Source organism: Coregonus lavaretus (genome assembly GCF_964263955.1).
Source record: "Coregonus lavaretus genome assembly, chromosome: 38".
Classification (NCBI taxonomy): domain Eukaryota; kingdom Metazoa; phylum Chordata; class Actinopteri; order Salmoniformes; family Salmonidae; genus Coregonus; species Coregonus lavaretus.
The window spans coordinates 4,582,811-4,602,040 of NC_140025.1; the positions used below are offsets into that span (position 1 = coordinate 4,582,811).

General features: G+C 41.2%; 1 protein-coding gene across 1 annotated transcript; it reads right to left on the reverse strand.

Annotated features, from left to right (window-relative positions):
• Nucleotides 1–35: 35 nt before the first annotated feature.
• Nucleotides 36–6,386, reverse strand: LOC311112367 (uncharacterized protein). The gene is made up of 2 exons (XM_084155454.1): nucleotides 5,933–6,386; nucleotides 36–1,996 (listed from the first exon to the last, which is right to left on the reverse strand). Exons 1-2 carry the CDS (start codon nucleotides 6,240–6,242, stop codon nucleotides 1,092–1,094), a joined length of 1,215 nt encoding a protein of 404 aa, XP_084011580.1. The 5' UTR covers nucleotides 6,243–6,386; the 3' UTR covers nucleotides 36–1,091.
• Nucleotides 6,387–19,230: the final 12,844 nt, after the last annotated feature.

Sequence of the window (19,230 nt, forward strand, 5' to 3'; positions counted from 1 at the left end):
AGTGAGCGTCATTTCACGTGAAACTGTAAAATGAATAATAAAGGCTAAAATGATTTTATTATCAACATCTTATACTAGTTATAAAACACATGGATCTCTTGAAGTAATTATGTGATATTTGTTTGGTTTTTAAACATGGTTCCCACTCTTTTCAATAAATAATTCTATAACTTTTCCATTAAAATGTTTACCATGACTTCCAAGGAAGACAGTATTCAATAGGGGGCAAAACACACCATAACTACACACCGAAGTAGGTATCATACATGCGTACATAAACAATGTATCAATTCCCTAGTGGAAATTCCATTAGTTCAGGTAGAGAATGGCTACTGGTGTCTAGTGGGCTGAACTGAAATCTAAAATGGTTTCTACTGGATTCAATTGGACCAGTTTATGTGACCGTTTGAGATGGGCTCGGTTACAGCTTGCATCAACATGGGTTTCATCAGATCAAGATAATCCAACGATAGTGATAAGGTTAACTATTTGACAGATGTTGTGCAGTGATTGCCTGGCTGTGTCACATGGAAAGTTATGGAAGATGACTATACAGCATAATCAAGTTTAACTATGAACAATAGTAACTGTATTTGTTGAATTACAAATAGCCAAAGTCATAGAGTATATTATTCACCCAAGATACACAAGTGGAAGTTACAAAATGTGCCTCAATCTTCAGTCTGATGCCCTTCCCCCACACAGGGCACAGTCATGTTCCTGTGCATTCTCTCCATGTGTCCTCTTAGGCCTTGCTTTGTTTTGAAGCAATCATAACTTAGCCTACATAGTTTCTTCTCAGTGTGTATTCTTCTCAGTGTGTATTCTCTGATGCCTATTCAATGCACTTCTGCCACTTAAGCATTTGAAAGACGGCTTGGAAGATTACTCCAGCGTGAACGTCTCATACACAATGTCAAATAAATATTTTATAGTTCTGGTAGAATGTGGTTTCTCCTCTCCGTCTCCCCAGCTGATTCAGATTCAAATAGTTAGTGAAACATTTACAACAATCCTGATATCAATATAGTTTATCGCTCATGTGATTCTCGTGACCGCCAGTGCTGAAATATCTGCTGCTATAGCAACAATTATATGATTTTCCTTGTGTGAATCCTCATATGTGTTGTCAGATTACCTTTATGACGAAAACATTTGCCACAATAATGACAGCTATAAGATTTCTCCCCTGTGTGAATCCTAATGTGAGAACTCAGATTACTAGGACGAGCAAAACATTTGCCACAGACCTTGCAGCGATGTGGTTTCTCGCCTGTGTGAATCCTCCTATGAAGCTTAAGCTCACCAATGCGAAAGAAACATTTGCCACAATCATGACAGCGATGAGGTTTCTCCCCTGTGTGAGTCTTTATGTGATAGTTCAGATATCCAACTTGAGAAAAACATTTGCCACATTCACCACACCGATGAGGTTTCTCTCCTGTGTGGGCCTTCCTATGCGATTTGAAGCGGTCAAGCCGAGTGAACACTTTGTCACAATCCTGACAGTGATAAGACTTCTCCCGTGTGTGGGTCCTCATATGAGAATCCAATGTTCCCATCTGAGTGAAACATTCACCACAATCACTACAGCAAAATGATTTATCTTCTGTATGACTTCTACTTGGCACTGGTGATTTCAGATCCATGGATTTTCTACCCTTCAATTTGCAGTGGGGCTGAGAGTCACGGGTTGGCTCTGAGGAATCATCTTCCTTAGGTTCTGTTTTGATCTGTTCAGTAGAGGCCATTCTGTCTTTGCATTCTTCACTTTGGGTTTGTGAGGACTGAGTTGGGTACTGATCATAGTCACTTTTCACCCAGGCAGGAGTGAATACAGAGTCTTCCTCCTCCTGGATGATCCCGAATTCCTCCTGTTCCTCTTTAATCTGTATGGGGTTCCAATTATATTGTCCCAGACTGGGGCTCCACTCCTGCTTACAGTGCTGCTGCTCAGGGGGAAACTCCTCTTCAGAGACAATGAACTGCTGAAAATCTGAAGGGAAGGAGAAAGGATGAGTTAGAACTGAAATGCTGATGAGATAGGTGTTGATGATCTGACATAAGATAATGGGGTCTAAAATAGGCTATGTTCAGGATTTCGCACTAATCTGTGCTGTTGTTGATTGACCCAAACAGTTTGTGTATATAAATGGTCAAATCATTTTTACCAGCAGCCGCAGTCTGACTCGACTGATTATAATGGAGAGGGCATAGCTCAATACTGGTCTAAACACCACTAATGGTCCATTTAAAAAATGCAAGGGTAGTACAACCAGTGACTTAATGTCTTCAGTAATCTCTGTTAACCCAGAACTAAAGTCTTGCGTAATTGGTCAGCTGCTCGATTAAGTTGTGGGTCCATCCGTGTTAAGAGAATAAATGCTAGAATAAGGACGAGGAGCTTCTCTTTGCACGTTACGGGCCAAATGTCCCCTCCCGAAATTTTAAAGACGCTATCCACCTGTGAAATGGTGAAATCCAAGCACCGGAACTATTGCTGCTCGTTAGCTATCGGTGCCCATAGTATAAAGACAGATCTACGGTACCATTTATGTTTACGTAGTCTGTCCACGAGAGATTGTCTACAGAGCTTGTACTTAATGAACAGGTTACATTGTTTATTCTATTCACTTTTTGTATTATTAATATTGACTGGATTTGGGGCCTCCTGTGTGGCGCAGCGGTCTAAGGCACTGATCAGTGCTAGAGGCGGCACTACAGATCCGGGTTTGATCCAAGGCTGTGTCGCTGCCGGCCGCGACCGGGAGACCCACGAGGCGGTGCACAATTGGCCATGCGTCGTCCGGGTTAGGGGAGGTTTTGGCCAGCTGGGATGTCCTTGTCCCATCGCACTCTAGCGACTCCTTGTGGCGGCCGGGCGCATGTACGCAGGCTTCAGTCGCCAGCTGGACAGTGTTTCCTCCGACACATTGGTGCGGCTGGCTTCCGGGTTTAGCGAGCAGTGTGTCAAGAAGCAGTGCGGCTTGGCGGGGTCGTGTTTCAGAGGATGCATGGCTCTCGGCCTTCCCCTCTCCGAGTCCGCACGGGAGTTGCAGCGATGGGACAAGACTAACTACCAACTGGATATCACGAAATTGGGGAGAAAAAGGGGTAAAAAGTACAAAAACATTAAATAAATACAAAAAAAATATTGACTGGATTTGAAATGCAAATTATTTCTTAAACTCTCTCGCTATATGAAACCTGCAGTATTGATTGTAGAGTTCGAATGCTAGAGCGGACAAAGCCCAAACCCCCGATCAAACCAAAGACATTTCCAGTCAAATATCAGGAGGGAGGTTTTGCAAATGTGGTGGGAACCATGAAGCGACGTCTTTGGAGTGTCCGGCGAGGGTGAAGGAGGAGTGATGCAGTGATGCAGTGGTCTAAGGCACTGCATCACAGTGCTAGCTGCGCCACTAGAGATCCTGGTTTGAATCCAGGCTCTGTCGTAGCCGGCCGCGACCGGGAGACCCATGGGGCGGCGCACAATTGGCCCAGCGTCGTCCAGGGTAGGGGAGGGAATGGCCGGCAGGGATGTAGCTCAGTTGGTAGAGCATGGCGTTTGCAACGCCAGGGTTGTGGGTTTGATTCCCACAGGGGGCCAGTATGAAAAAATATAAAATAATGTATGCACTCACTAACTGTACGTCGCTCTGGATAAGAGCGTCTGCTAAATGACTAAAATGTAAAAAATGATGAGGTTGCTAGAGTTAGGGCTAATCAGATGATATCATATGCAGCAGAAGGGTTGAGGGATTGAGTGGTCCTGAAGAGTCCATGGTGGTGGATAGGCCTTCTCTGCAGGCGGCAGGGATGGCCTCTCACCAGCAGGACCCAGAGATGTTACGTGTGAAGGTTTTTATGGCAATGGTGGTCAATGGCATAGCTAACATGGAGAAGAGGAATGGAAGGATGGAGGTTATTGTGAATGCAGCAGAGCGGTTCCTGGGACTGAAGGATTTTTCGGGAAAGGATTTAGATGAGGTACTGGAATGAGCAGTACCACCCTCTCAGGCCCTGGGGAGGGAGTTATGGAATTTTGAAGGACAGAGTTAGAGCTTGTTAAGTTAATTGTGTTTTAGTTTGTCCCCCTCCAACCGAATGGAGTTTATTTATTTCACCCCAGTACAGTTGGTGGCGGTAATGCACCATAAACATTGGATGCCAACTGCCGGTAAACACAAAAGAAAGAAAGAAAGTCAGGGTTGCCATGTCCGTAATTTTCCTGTCAAATTCGGCTACTTTGAAAATGAAGTCGCAGGTGAAAATGTATTGGTCACAGGTTTTTGGGCTACTTCTAAATTGCACTGCGGCCGCCATGAGATTTCTCTTAATAAAAAAACATGATTAATTTCACTGACCTACTGCCGCTGACTATCTGCTGAGTGAGTGAGTTAGAGTGGTGGAGAGGGAGGTGCAGCTGAGTTTACTAGAGCCAACACAGAAAGCGAGAGAAACTGAGAAATAATCATTCAACAGTTTCAGAGAGAGGATCAAACTATGTGCTTTCTTTATGGGTAGGGTATACAAAAATATGTCTGGGATAGTTCAAACAGACTCTGGGACAGTTCCTGGAGCCTACATCCCAAAATGTTAAAAAGCAATGCAACAGATCAGAACTTTTAGCTTAAAATGTTGATCAACTATTATTTCTAAATATTATTAGCGCAGCAAAGTGCACACGGCAGTGGGCTATGCGCGAATGTTCTTAAATTCAATTAGCGGGAACACACCATTTGAAAGAGTGCACCGCACATTCGAGTGGTTTCATGTGAGAGATGAAAATATCTGTTAGAAATTTTGAAAGATGTAACATGGGTTGCTAATATGACTAGGATTGTGAATGCTGACTCCGCTCGATCTGAACGAACTGTGCTTCAAGTATGTCAAAAGATTGTAAGACTTTAGACGTTAATGTTAATTATCCTACATTATAAATTGTCAAACATGACTGGCATTTAGCCTATATTTATGTAATTAAAAGTCTAATTAAAGTTTGGCTACTTTTTCTGGCGCCTCCCTCATGTCAGCATCGGTGTGGACATGAGGCTGTAGCCAATACGCATATACAGCCTAGGCTACACTTTTACATGTAGGCCAATTATTTATGTACATTTATGTAAAATAGATGTAAATATTATTCCAATGTTTGGCTTTTTAGAATAAACATTTTTATGTGAATTTCTGGCTATTTCAGTAGCAGGCTAAGCTACTCTTATAAGCCTTTTAAATTACCGAATGACCTAGGTCCTAGAGTAGACCCATGTTGGCACATTGTAAAATAAAATAAATAAGTATTTTAATTTGGGACAGTTAATCTTCAGTTTGGGACGATTTAAATTGCACCTCGGGACGAGATTTAAAAAGTTAGTCTCGAGCCCTGTATGTGGCAAGCTAGCTAGCATTGCCAGAAAGAGGAGAGAGAGAACTGTGTACAGCGGAGCAGAGGTGAGGACAGAGAGGAACCTATTAACTCCATTACTGACTGTCCAGAGGAATGGATGCCTGCTGCCACACTTGAATGGACATTTTTTATGAAATAAAAGAAGCCAAAAAGCAAACTGTTGGAGCTTTTGGATTTCTATACTCCAGTTGAAAATACGATTATTTTAGAGCAATGTGCCTTGTGTTAATACCATTTTACAATAATGTTCTGAAAAAAACAAAATATGTTTTAACCATTCACTATCATGAACTAATAACAAAGGGAGAAATGCAGAGAACGAGGTAAAGCAATTTTACCAGTTGTATTTAGATTTTCATTATGGAGACACCTATTGGATAAAGGTGGCAACTCCTCTCTTGCTGCGCAAATAAAAATGTGGAACTAGTTTTTAGGCCTTTTCGGCCAATTTTGAGTGGCCAGTGAGCTAGAAATGATAGAAGACCTGGCAACCCTGAAGTCAGTTACAAATCGATAGCCCACCTTCGTCATCGTCAGTGTTGTCCGCATCATTGCCATAGGCCGCGGGGTAATTGCCCGAAAGACTGTTGGTTTTCGATGAACCACTGGTAACAAGCGTCTGCCCTTCTTTGCCACTCACCGACTTGTACATCGACTCAGACAGGCTGAGTTGCTTCTCTAGCATTTTGATTTGCTCCTTGCTTTGAAAGACTTCTACACTTAACGCTCCACAGCAATCCTCTACTAACTTGCAAATCTCTGTCACGGCAGCGGAGGCTAGAATGTCCATGACAGAGCTTATCCGTTGACGCAAAACACTCGTCTCCGACATTTTAAACCCTTGTTTTATTTAACCGGTCACAACTACTGTAGCTAGCGATGAAGATTCTAAAGGTTTTTGTCAGCAGCTTATTCACGAAATAGTAATAGTTGTAAAGAGTATATGGCTTCTCGTTATCAATGTTTCGCCATTTTCGATAACTGTGTTATTTTTTGCGTGCGCATCCTGTCGGAGTTTAGATATACAAAAAGATAGAAAGCGCCACCTACCGCGTGGAGACAAGAAGGTGCATAACTCAGTCAAATCTTTGAGCACTAATCATTGAATTTGGGGTATTCTGACTGTAGGAATTATTCCTATGGTTTGCAGAATCATTGTTTAATAATTGAGTAAATCATGGTTTTTAATATGGTTATTGGTTATCATGTTATCAACTTGAATAAAGGATTTAGCACTGAAGTAATCTTAATCTCAGGTAGTTTAGTGGTTAAGAGCGTTGTGCCAGTAACCAAAAGGTCGCTGGTTCTAATCCCCGAGCCAACTAGGTGAAAAATCTGTCGATGTGCCCTTGAGCAAGGCACTTAACCCTAATTGCTCCTGTAAATCGCTCTGGATAAGAGCGTCTGCTAAATGACGTAAATGTTGTATTAGTCTCAAGATCTTGAGAAAAACGTGATTAATATTGTTCATTTCCAGTACATATGCTTATTGTTTTTTTTATACCATAGATATAGAATGATATGCTCAGACTTTTAATTTATACCATCACTTACTGGAAACCCTCTTATCCAAATAAGGCTGTAAAAACATTTCATGCCAAATTTCTCATCTAAACACACCCCTATATCCAGTCCACACCCTTTACTGTATGTAACAGAGCCATAGCCGAGCCAATGAAAGGTCTCGGTAAACGGGTAAATTGAGGCTCAATAAATAAATGGAAGATTCTCCATACTTTCTGTTCTCATCTCAAATATTTTCTCATCCCATTTTATGCTTTCAACCAAAAGCTCCATATCCAATGTTTTTTGTTTTCATATTGTCCCTTTCAGGGGCCAGAGATGATTGTAGACAATATTGGCATTTTCCAGAAAGTACTAGCCCATACAATGTCATATAATAATTTTATGACAATATAAATACATTTTTATAGAAATTACAACACATTTAACCCGTTGGCGAACACTTACTTAAAGTAACTTACAGTCTGTAGTAAAATAATGCAAATGTTCAAAGCCGTTAGAAAAGGTGTCAAGCAATTAACAATATCTTAATGTACTGAATTATGTGTTGCTAACAAGATAGACCATAAAATGCTTCACAATGTTGACTTTATTTTAACTAGGCAAGTCAGTTAAGAACAAATTCTTATTTACAATGACGGCCTACACCGGCCAAACCCGGACGACGCTGGGCCAATTGCGCGCCTCCCATGGGACTCCCAATCACGGCCGGTTGTGATACAGCCTGGAATCGAACCAGGGGGCGCCTCAAGCACCGAGATGCAGTGCCTTAGACCGCTGCGCCACTCGGGAGCCCGTGTGTTGTGCACGCGGATGAATGGGTATTGTGTGACACAAAATTGTGCCATCTTAGTAATTTTATCTGCCATATTTTAACGCGTCATACAGTTCTGGGACCAGGCTACCTGCCATTACTTTTCAGGTAACATAAATAAAGTTTCAATAAAGTAGTTGCTGGTTGCAGTGCTCTGGCTGTACCAGCTGTTGTAGTAAATTCCTGAACGGTCGACCCATATCTGAGATCCCTGAGTAAAAAAAAAAGTCATAAGAATTAGCTACATGACATTATAAAACATGTTTTTTGTCATTTAGCAGGCGTCCTTATCCAGAGCGATTTACAGGCGCGATCTCAAATGCAAAATGGCAGATTATTTCATTTAGTCAGCTCAGGGTTTCATACCGACACAGAGGTCAATGGTGATACTTCCCTGTAGCCTGCTCGCTCCGGGTGAAGTTGTGATCTTTGGTCCCTCCTCCGCGCCTCATCTGGTGGTCTGGTGCTGGGACTGGTGCTGGTGCAGGAAACCGGTCCCAGCACACACAATGTAATCATGTGTGTCAAATATGTAAGTTGAAAACATTGTATGTTAAAAGCACTGTGTGTGTGTCCCTAACCTTGCCAACAGACAAAGAGCTGTAAATAGATCAGTGGTAGACCAGTCAGGGCCTTGATGGGCTTGGCAACAGTAACAAGGGGTGATGTGTAAAGAAATGTTTTTTTTTAGGGGAGAACATTTCTTTGGAACCATCAGGTGACATCCTAAAAACAAAGATGTTCCCGCAACATGCTGGGTACTAAACAAAAACCTCCAGGGGACCATGACAGAACGTCCTGTTTTAAAAGTCATCAGACAAAAACTAAAAAGAAAATGATGCTGTCTAGTTTGCTTAATATAAGGAATTTGAAATGATGTATACTTTTACTTTTGATACTTAAGTATATTTTAGCAATTACATTTACTTTTGATACTTAAGTATATTTAAAACCAAATACTTTGACTTTCACTTGAGTAATTTATTAAAGTATTGTAGTGTAGGTTATTCGTAGGTGTTACCGTCAATCAAGGAGTCTGCTTAGGCTGCATCGTGTTCAAAGGCCTTTATTCAAACCACGAGGTTCCAGCGTAAGTACAGACACAATGTCCGGAGAACCAGACCCAAATAAATCTTGCTGTATTCTAACTCTCCGTCGTTGCTCCCCCCTTTATATAGCCTTCCAAGAGTTGAATGGCTCCCTCTACTGTTCAATCCCCGTATCTTACAACCCACTTCCTGTCTGTCATATGTGACGTCACGCTAAAACCTTCCCTCTTGATAGCAACAATCAACCTTCCATTTCTTCATGAAAAACATTTAACAAAGACATAATTTTAATACACTACATATTCCCCCCTTCGAGACAAAACTAAAAAGTCTCGACAACAATAGGATTATGACCAGTAACAATTTATCTTATTGAGTATCTTTAACCTTAAACCACAAACATTCTTCTCTAGAGTGTAAATACCTTTCTATGAAATAACTGTTTATGAAGTATGAATACATTACTATGACATATGAAGAAATCTCTATGGAGTGTGAATACATTACTATGACATATGAAGAAATCTCTATGGAGTGTAAGAGCGAAAAACTGTCTGGCAGCCATCTTTTCAGATATCCATCCATCAATCAAGACAGTAAAATTCTCTTACGGTCCCTCTGCCCCAGGCAACCACCTCGGTACTCCAGATAACCTCATAAACCATGTAAATACATTTGAAACTATGATGCAATTAAATACACATGTAAGGCCCTGCAAACAAAATCCTATCCATAAACATCCACTCTAAAGGCTGGTCAACCCATTGGACCTCAAAAGTGGACCTCTCCCTACCTAGACTTTCTGTCCCTAAGCATTCACCGAAATAAACAAAAACATCTAAGATCCTTACATGTAGTCAATAACATCAAACATCATTCTACAAAAATTAATACCTAAAAATATGACACAATTATGTATTACACATGTCTATATTTCATTGCAAACACTGGAATGTAATCCACCACACTTCATCTCCCTGTAGTCTTCACTTCCAATGAATTGTTGATGATGAAATCGGCCACACCCTCCTTGTTTCATCTCCTCCAGTCATATTGTCCCTTCATATTGTCTTTGTCTGAATATTCCAATCTCCACATGTTCTCCCAAATGCCTCTGGAAGAAAAAGAAAAAGACCAAACAGTATCTTTTCCAAAAAAACACTTTCAAATTAAACATCAATATCCACTAAGACTATAAAACTGATATATAAATGATGCATGAATCACATAAACCCATTCCCCCCTTGATTCATAAATCATACTAAAAATCACACTAATATTTAAAAAAAATTGAAAAATGATCAAATAATTAAAAAGGATATTTATCCATCAGTAGTCCATCTAGACCCCCTCGTCCATCTTCGTCCAGATCAGGAACAATCAACAACGGCATCTGAGTGTTGTCTCCAGGCATCACAACACCAACCCATCTTAATATCATAGCTTTTGCAAAGGTCAGTAACAAAGTACAAAAGCAAAACATGACACACAACGCTATCAGAGCTGCGACTAAAATCTGAACCATTACTGCCCCTATTGGACCTAACTGATCTTGCAACCAAGACTTCGCTGACCATCCAGCTTTCTCAGATCTTCCAAATGCATCCCTGATATTCTTCAAGGCATCGATAACACTCGTGATATTATCTGAACTATCTGGGATCAAAGTATAACAATCATCCCCCGTCAGATTCATAGCCAAACATAAGCCACCTTGTCTTGCCAAAATATAATCAAGAGCCATGTCATGTTTCAACAACGTCAGTCTGTGACTTCTTTGAGCATTTGACAGAAGGTGAAACCCTCTTATTGTTTCATTTGCAAAGCCCTGCAACGTATATGTAATATTATCAATATGATCTGCTAAGAATGTTACACCATACCATGGAAAAAGACCAAGTCCCCACTTCTCTCCCAGACTTATTCTCCAATGGTAGGCTTCAAGATTAGTAAATTTAGCCATGTCTCGTTTAACCCTATTTTCAACAGTAGTTTCAGATTGATCTGGGTTCGGTGCTACTCCTCTTCTAATTGTAAAAACCTCATATGGCAACTTCAACGTGGACATGTAACAACACCCTTTCCATCCATAGGGTAAAAATATATATGCTTTATCACCACAAACCCACCAAATATCTCTAAAATTCCCAATAGTTGCATTGATAGGGAAAAATTGATCCATCACCATCAAAGTCCTGCCCTTCTTACTACCTGGTGCATAAAAAGTTACATTATATTTGTCACCTTTACCCTTTCGTCCGTGTTTACCCAAAGTCAACATATACCCATCACAATCTGATATTCCCATGAACATACCATTTACCTCATCTGTATTATTAGAACAAATACAAGTTTTAGCTCTCACTGCTCTCACCTCAAATGCTTCAGGGATCACTGTCACCTGACTTTCTTTACCACCCACCATATTCACATAGGGAAATTCATTTAACCAAGAACACTTATAACTAGGCTTATACAAATGGTGTGACAACGACATGTCTTTATCTGTCAATACTCGTTGATGATACAACAGCCATCTCAACGCATAGGCCTGACACCCACCCGTCAATGGTTGAGCGACCGTCTGTAAAATTGAACCCCACGTCTCTGGTGCTGGAATTCTCAACAGACATGGACCCTCAAGATTCCTCACTGATCTTACAGCATGAGTTAATTGCTGGAACCAAAGATTTCTCCCTGCCCATTGATCTTTAATTTTCAAAACTGCCGAATCAAATCCATATGCTTTCCATTTAGCGTCTCTTTTCCCTACCGAGCGGGATTGATCAGATGTATCTTCTGATGTTAAGTTGAACCCAAAGAACCCATCCTGTTCTTCCATGATATTATCATATACTATTTCAGATGAACCTATATTGTTTCCGATGACTATTTGCTGAGTCATTTCCGTTACATCGTTTACTTTTAGAAAAGTTGTTGTTGGTGTCGATATCATACCTCCTACATTTGTTATTGCCGTCGTACCCTTAAATTTTCCAAAGTTACCATTAAAGTAGTTGATTTAGTTGATGTCTTTTGTTCTAACATTGGTGCTGACACTATTGGATCCCTTGTAATCGAATGCGATATATTTATGGCTTTACCAACTGTCAATGTTGAAAGAGTTAAATTGCTTCCCACTGTTGTTCTAACAGACTGACGTGTTGGTGTTATGGTTGTTACTTCATTCCTAGTTTTCGTAACGTTTTGGTCTGACTTTTCTCCTAACTGGTCTAGGCCTATTTTGTCCACCCGAATCACTAGCTTCTCCTTTAACAGAGTTGCCCTTGGTTGCCTCTGCTGCCTCACATCCCACTGAAATATTCCCTGTTGCTTCTGGGACGTATTGGAAATCAATTTCTCCAAATCCTCTTTCCTTTCCATCCCCTGCATAGTCATCTCTGGCATCATCAGAAATGTCACCATTATCAATGTTAACCCCAACACTAACAATCTCTCCCTCTTCCTGTTCTCCCCTATCTCCATCCTCTCTCTCTCTACGTTGCACCTCTTCTGTAGGTGCTTTAACACAATGTGACAAATGATACCACGTAGGAGACCCCTTAACCTGGACAGCTGTTCCAGTACTACGAACCACTTCAAATGGTCCTTCACGACGTTCGTTATACCACTTCCTTCTGAATACCTTTACGAATACTTTGTCTCCCGGTTGTACTGTATTCCTCTTATCCTCCTCAGGCGCCTTCTGCACCTCTTCTTGTCTTTGCCTGTCAGAAACATATGTGGACAACTTTTTATGAAAATTGGCCATATATGTAACGTACGCTCTCATTTCATCTTCCAACAGGGCCAAGCTTGGACCCTTTCCGCTTGTTCGCAAACAAGTCGTTGGCATCCTTCTTCCTGTTACCAACTCATGGGGTGTCATACGTAGATCACGTAACTCACTTGAACGACACACCATTAGTGCTAAAGGAAGCGCCGCTATCCAGTTTAGACCTGTATGTTGACAAATCTTCACAATGCGGTTCTTCAAGACACCGTTCATTCTTTCACACATCCCCTGACTTTGTGGGTGATAAACTGCTCCAAGACGTTGCTTAATTCCCAATTTTTGCAACATCAATTTTACTGATTTATCCACAAATTCTCTTCCATTGTCTGAGGATATTCGATCGGGTAAACCCCACCTGCTTATGACTTCTTTACATAAGAACTTGGCAACCGACTGAGCATCCTTACGCTTGGTTGGACAAGCTTCCGTCCATCGTGAAAATCTATCTACAACCACCAACATGTATCTTTTCCCATCAACTGGTTGTATCATATCAACAAAGTCAATGACCAACTCACGCATAGGACCCCTTGGTGTAGGAATGTAACCTGGATGAACAGGTATCCCTCTTCGAACATTATTTTTAAGACAGATGGTGCATCTTCCTATCAAATAATCAATTTGTTCAAACAAATATGGAGCCCAAAAACCATATTCCTTTGTGATCTTTCTGTGAACCTCCCCCCTCGCAACATGAGCTAAGCCATGTGCTTCTTGAATCATCAGACCTAAGAGGTCTAGAGGCGCTACTATCAACCCCTCATGATTTCTCCACAGACCAGTAGCATCTTTGACCGCTCCTCGGTCTAGCCATAGCTGTTTGTCGATCATAGAAGCGGCTTCTTGCATCAAAATTACATCTCGAAGCGTAATTTTGTCTTCCAAGTCCACTACATGAGTGACCAGCAAAACTTTCCCCAATTTATCCACTCCTGCGACGGCTTTTGCAGCTTCATCAGCAGCTTTGTTCCCTTGTGTCACTCTTGACATATCTGTCTTGTGAGCTGCACACTTAGCTATCGCTATCTCTGTAGGCTTCATCATAGCATGCAACAATTTCATGATTTGTGCATGATGTTGTATCGGAGAACCATCCGATTTCTTGAACCCTCGACCTTTCCATACCGCCCCAAACAAATGACATACACTATGTGCATATGCTGAATCAGTGTATATGGTTACTCGCTTACCTTCTGCTAACAAACATGCTTCTGTTAGCCCCACAAGTTCAGCAAGTTGTGCAGACGCCGGCTGTGGTATTACTTCAGCCTTTTCAACAACAAATCCCGTCCCTCTGCCTCTAACTACTGCATACCCAGCACATAATCTATCTCCCACCCGATAGCAAGACCCATCAGTCCAATACTCCAGGTCTGCCTCACGTAACGGAAAGGCTTGCAAATCTGATCGAAGCCTCGAATATCTCTCTGCCTCTTGGACACAATCATGTGGCTCACCATCCTCGGAAGTTGGTAAACTCTCGGCTGGATTTACTGTATCACATCTCACAAGGGTGACATCCTCCTGCTCTAAGAGTCTATGATAGTCTCTGAGCCTAGGCATTGTCAATGTATACTTCCCATAGTTCAAAAGATTTCTGAGACTATGATGGGTAAGAATTGTCACGGGGTAGCCCATCGTGACCGATGATGCTTTGTCATACATGGAATACACCCCCACCATTGCTCTGTAGCACAGTGGTAACCCTAGTTCTACCTCTGAATAAGCAGTAGAGTAGTAGGAAATAGGCTGAGGATTCGTCCCCATGCCTGTCGGTTGACAAAGAACCGCGCATGCATATCTACCTCCAGTAGAAGTAGACACATATAGCAAAAAGTTCTTTGAATAATCTGGTAGTGCAAGTGCAGGTGCCTCCTGCAACCTCTGTTTGATAGTTTCAAATGCCACATGGCCTTCCTGTGTCCAGGAAAGATTGCTATGGAGTTGACCACTCTCAGTACCCCTCACCATAGCCCTCAATGGGGCCATCAAACTAGTATAATCCTCTACCCAAGCGGAGGAATAACCAGCAATACCCAGAAATGTCATCATTTCTCTGACTGTTCTAGGTTTTGGAGCCTTACGAATAGTTTCCACCTGCTTGTCCGAAATATTTCTGTGGCCATGAGTTATGTTTTGACCTAAATATACAACTTTCTCCTGACAATATTGCAACTTTTTCTGTGACACCTTGTGTCCCTTTTCTGCCAATACCTGTAGTAATTTAATTGAGTCCCTATGACATGTTTCCTTATTTTGTGAGCAAACCATTATATCATCCACGTACTGAATGACAGTGCTCTGCAATATCTGATCTATCCCTACCAAATCTTCCTTCAGTACTTTATTGAAGATATGCGGCGAATGCCGGTACCCCTGTGGCATTCTATTGTACTCATAGAACTGTCCCTTATAGGTGAACCCAAATAAATCCTGACTCTCTACACTAAGTGGAACACTGAAAAATGCTCCACATAAGTCCAGTACTGTAAAATGTGTCGCATCTGGAGGAACTTGAGCTAACAAGGTATGAGGATCTGGCACTTCTGCTGGAAAGTCAATCACTATTTCATTCACTGCTCTCAAATCATGAGCTACCCGATAACTTCCATCTGGTTTCTTTACAGGCCACAAAGGCGTGTTACTCCGAGGGTGTTTTGTTGTCTTTAAAACCCCTACTGTCGAAAGTCCATCAATTTGTGGTTCAATCCCTTTGATTGCTTCCTCTGTCAATGGATATTGATTTTTCCATGGAGGTTTGGCTCCTGGTCGAAGTTCAACCTTCACAGGTTGGGCTGATTTTACAAGTCCAATATCAGTACTATGTTGAGACCACAATCCTTCTGGAACTTGTTGCAACATCTCCTCTTTCATAGGGTCTGAATCAATCTTCATATTGCAAATAGATTCCTGTGTCATTCCTACAGCCTGTGGCTCTCCTTGTCCTTGAGCCGAAATCATTATTTTAAGAAATCGTTGATCTTCACTTCTCCAGATCGCCAAATTTTCTTTCGTTGGTCTGAAAGTAAGTTTCTCTGCTTCTGTCATCATTTCTCCTATTTGCTTTTGCTCATAGCCTTCTGAAACCAACAAGGTAACATGTGGCACACTCTTCTCAATCTCAAATTCTCTATTCAGATAATCATCTGTGTTTATCTTCATAGCTGCTCCTTGTGGTCCTAAAATAATGCAACTTGAGCTAAGTTGAACATTCTTCGGTTGATGACTCAACCATTCCTCTGATTGTGGTTGAGCAGCCTTCTTGAAATACTTAAGCTTACAATGGAATGGATATTCCGGAAGCTTCGCATCCGGCATATTTGCAACAATAAATCTTTCCCATATCTTAGCCTGCTTCATAAAATCTTCACTGAGATTTCCAATCCAGAATACTGAAGACGAATCCATCTCCGTCATCATCGACAATTGGTAAACCCTTTCCTTTGGCATTTCTATCAGACAGCCGTCTGGTGTACATCTGATTGTACAGTTCAACTTACACAAGGCATCTCTTCCCAATAATGCAACAGGTGTATGTTCTGATACCAGTATGGGTATTTTAATTTTGTGATCTTTATAGCAGAGCTCAATTGGTTCCGTAAGAGGAATCAGCTGTTTTACTCCCTCAAATCCGATTGTCCTAACGAGTTGATTGGACATAGGGAGATGTGTAGCATCTTCAGGTCGAACACAGGTGAACGCTGCTCCGCTATCCGCCATTACTTCCAACGGTCGGTTGTTTATTCTCACCTCAATTGTTGGATCTCTTTCCGGTCCTGACGCTACCAGCTGACACCCCCCTTTCGAATCATCTAGGCACCTCTAGAATCCTGGCTCCGGACCCCTGTAGGGGTTCACCGGTCCTCCCGATGCTTTTGACTGGCCCCTGTATCTTCCTCTAAAATTCCCTCTAAAGTTTCCTCCTGACCAATTACACTCACGGGAAAAGTGACCAACATGTCCACAATTATAACACACCTCTGGAGACTGCGGGAGGTATGGAAATCTTCCTCCCCTTTCTACTCCTTCTCGTCCTCTTCCTCTCCAATTCTGTGTTTGTCCAGAAATTGGCTGTGGGTATGAATTAACTGGTGCCGCCATTGGTGGCTGGTACAATTGCGGTTGGAACTGTTCTGGTGGAAGCTGTGGCAGTGCTTGTTGGTTCGGTGCACACGGACTCTGCATAACCAAAGCTTGTTTCTTATCCTTTTTATTCTCTCCCAGTTGTATTAGATTAAGTTTCCGGAGAATTTCCTCGTCCTGCTCTTTCTGGTTGAGTTCCTTCTTCCTGTACAGATCCACTTGATGCGCTATGTGATCTGTATAGACACCTTTTGTCATGCTTCCAAGTCCAACCACTTCTGCCAGTTTGTTTCTTACTGGTGCGGGCAGTCCCATTTGCAGTTTAGCTCTCAAAATTGACTGCTCAATTTGACTCACATCTGGATCATTTCCAGTAATATTTCTCCACACTTGATGAACTCTTGACACATAGGCTCTCGGATTTTCTTGTTGTCCTAGTGGGTCAATCAGAATATTATCAGGATGCACATTTGTTGGAAATGTATCTTTCAATGCTCTCCACAGACGATTCCTACTTGCAGCCAACAATTCAGGATCGTTCACTGCCGTCCCAACATATCTCATGAGTCCAGCCCTCTGGAAGACTTCTTCCATATCCGGAATCCCAATGAGATTAGCCAACAGTCTCTTAACGTCTCCTATGGCAGACTGTGTTCCCACCGTAATTTCCTCCAATTTCGAAATCCAAGGATAGGCCCCATTCTGAAGAATAGGCAGCTTCTCAAGTATGTTCGACATATCGGTATTTTGCAACGGCTTATATTCAAAGTTTTGACCTCGAATGATAACTGGTACCATTTTGCTCGGGGTATCTTTCCTTGACCTTAATGCATATTTTGTCTCATCTTTTTCAGATTCTCTTCTCAGCTGTCTCTCCTTCCGTATGGTCAGCGTCTGAAGTTCTTCCTGTAACTCTCTTACTTCTCCTGCAGTCCTTGCACTCTTCAGTTCTGATAAGCATTGGTCTATATCTCCGTCTATTTCTTCTGCGACAGTCTTTGCAGGACAAACTCCTTTCGAATACGCAGCACCTTCAGTCTTCTCTTTATCACTGTCTTCATCTTTGCTTCCCTCAGCACTCGAATATATTGTATCCTTCTTCTTCGAATCTTCCTCAGCACTGTAATATCTTGTATCCTTCTTCTTCAAACCTTCCTTACCCCTTCTCTCCGTTCTGGCCAACCTCCGTTTGATGACCGGATCATATCCACCCATGATCCCCTCTAAATCACTCTGATCATCATCGTCCTCCTCCAGTTCCATCCTACTTAACCTCATACCACCCTTAGTTTTCAGACTTCTCGTTTTCTTTCCACCTCTGGTGCTTGGATGCATTTTTACGGTCGTTTCTGCCTGTCCTCTCTCTATAATTTGTTCATCTTCATCTCTGATGTAATAATCCCCCTGCTGGAGAATTACTGGAAGCTGAGGATAAGCATCCCTAAGCTCGACTTCCTTCTCATAAGGTGGGGGTCTTCTCGCCGAATCCGTATGTGAGAAAGGTATACCGACCTCTACCCTCAGTTTCTCTGTCGACGTCTCTTCCTTTAGCTTTTTCTCCATACCTTTGCTTCCCTTGTCTTTGGTATCTTTCCTCAGTTTTTGTCCTTCATCTTCAAACAATTTAAGAACACCCAGCTCCCTTTGTCTCTTCTCTTTACGTCGTTCCTTTTGTTTTCCCTTCTTCTGATCTGCCTTGTAAATTGACAGAAGTACTTTCATGATGTTGATAACATCCGGATTAAGAGTCCCTTCCTCTGGCCAGGGTTGTTCAATGTCCGGCCAACGTTTGTTCCATTTGCCGGATAATCTCGCAATACCCTTAACTAAAGGATTACTATGTTCGACTATATTAACCGGTGTAATAACTTTCATAGCCTTGCTATCCTTTCTCCCCATTGTAAGTCCTCTTTTATCTTTCTTTATTGTGAACTATTTATTTTAGCCTATATAGCCTATGGCTTCCCCCCCTTTAATTATTAATATAACCTAAACAACCCGAGAGAAAACAAAGAATTTTTTATTTTATTTTTTTAAATATGAATAGTAAAAAAAAAAAAAAATATGAATAATAAAAATTTTAAAAATCTGAATATTAAAAAATTTCCAAAAAATATGAATATTAAATTTTTAAATAAAAAAAAAAAAAAAAAAAAATGAATAATTTAAAAAATTAAATTATGAATATTAAAATTTTAATTAACAACTATGAATAATTATGAATAATTAAGACCAATTTTTATTTCTACACCTATTTTACCAATTTAGGACCCACTTACCTTAACCCCTCCGGAAAGTGAATACCAGTAGTCAACTTCCACAGCAATCCAAACATGGAATTCCAATCTACCACATTATCACCCCAATAAATTCCATTGTTTAATATGCACCCAAGTATTTTAATATCACAGAATAAAACAATATGCACCCAAGTATTTTAATATCACAGAATAAAAGACTTCCAATCTACAACCATACCACACCAATATAAACCATTGTTTAATATGAAGCCAAATATTTCAATATCACAGAATAATGTCAGTACCTGCTTTCC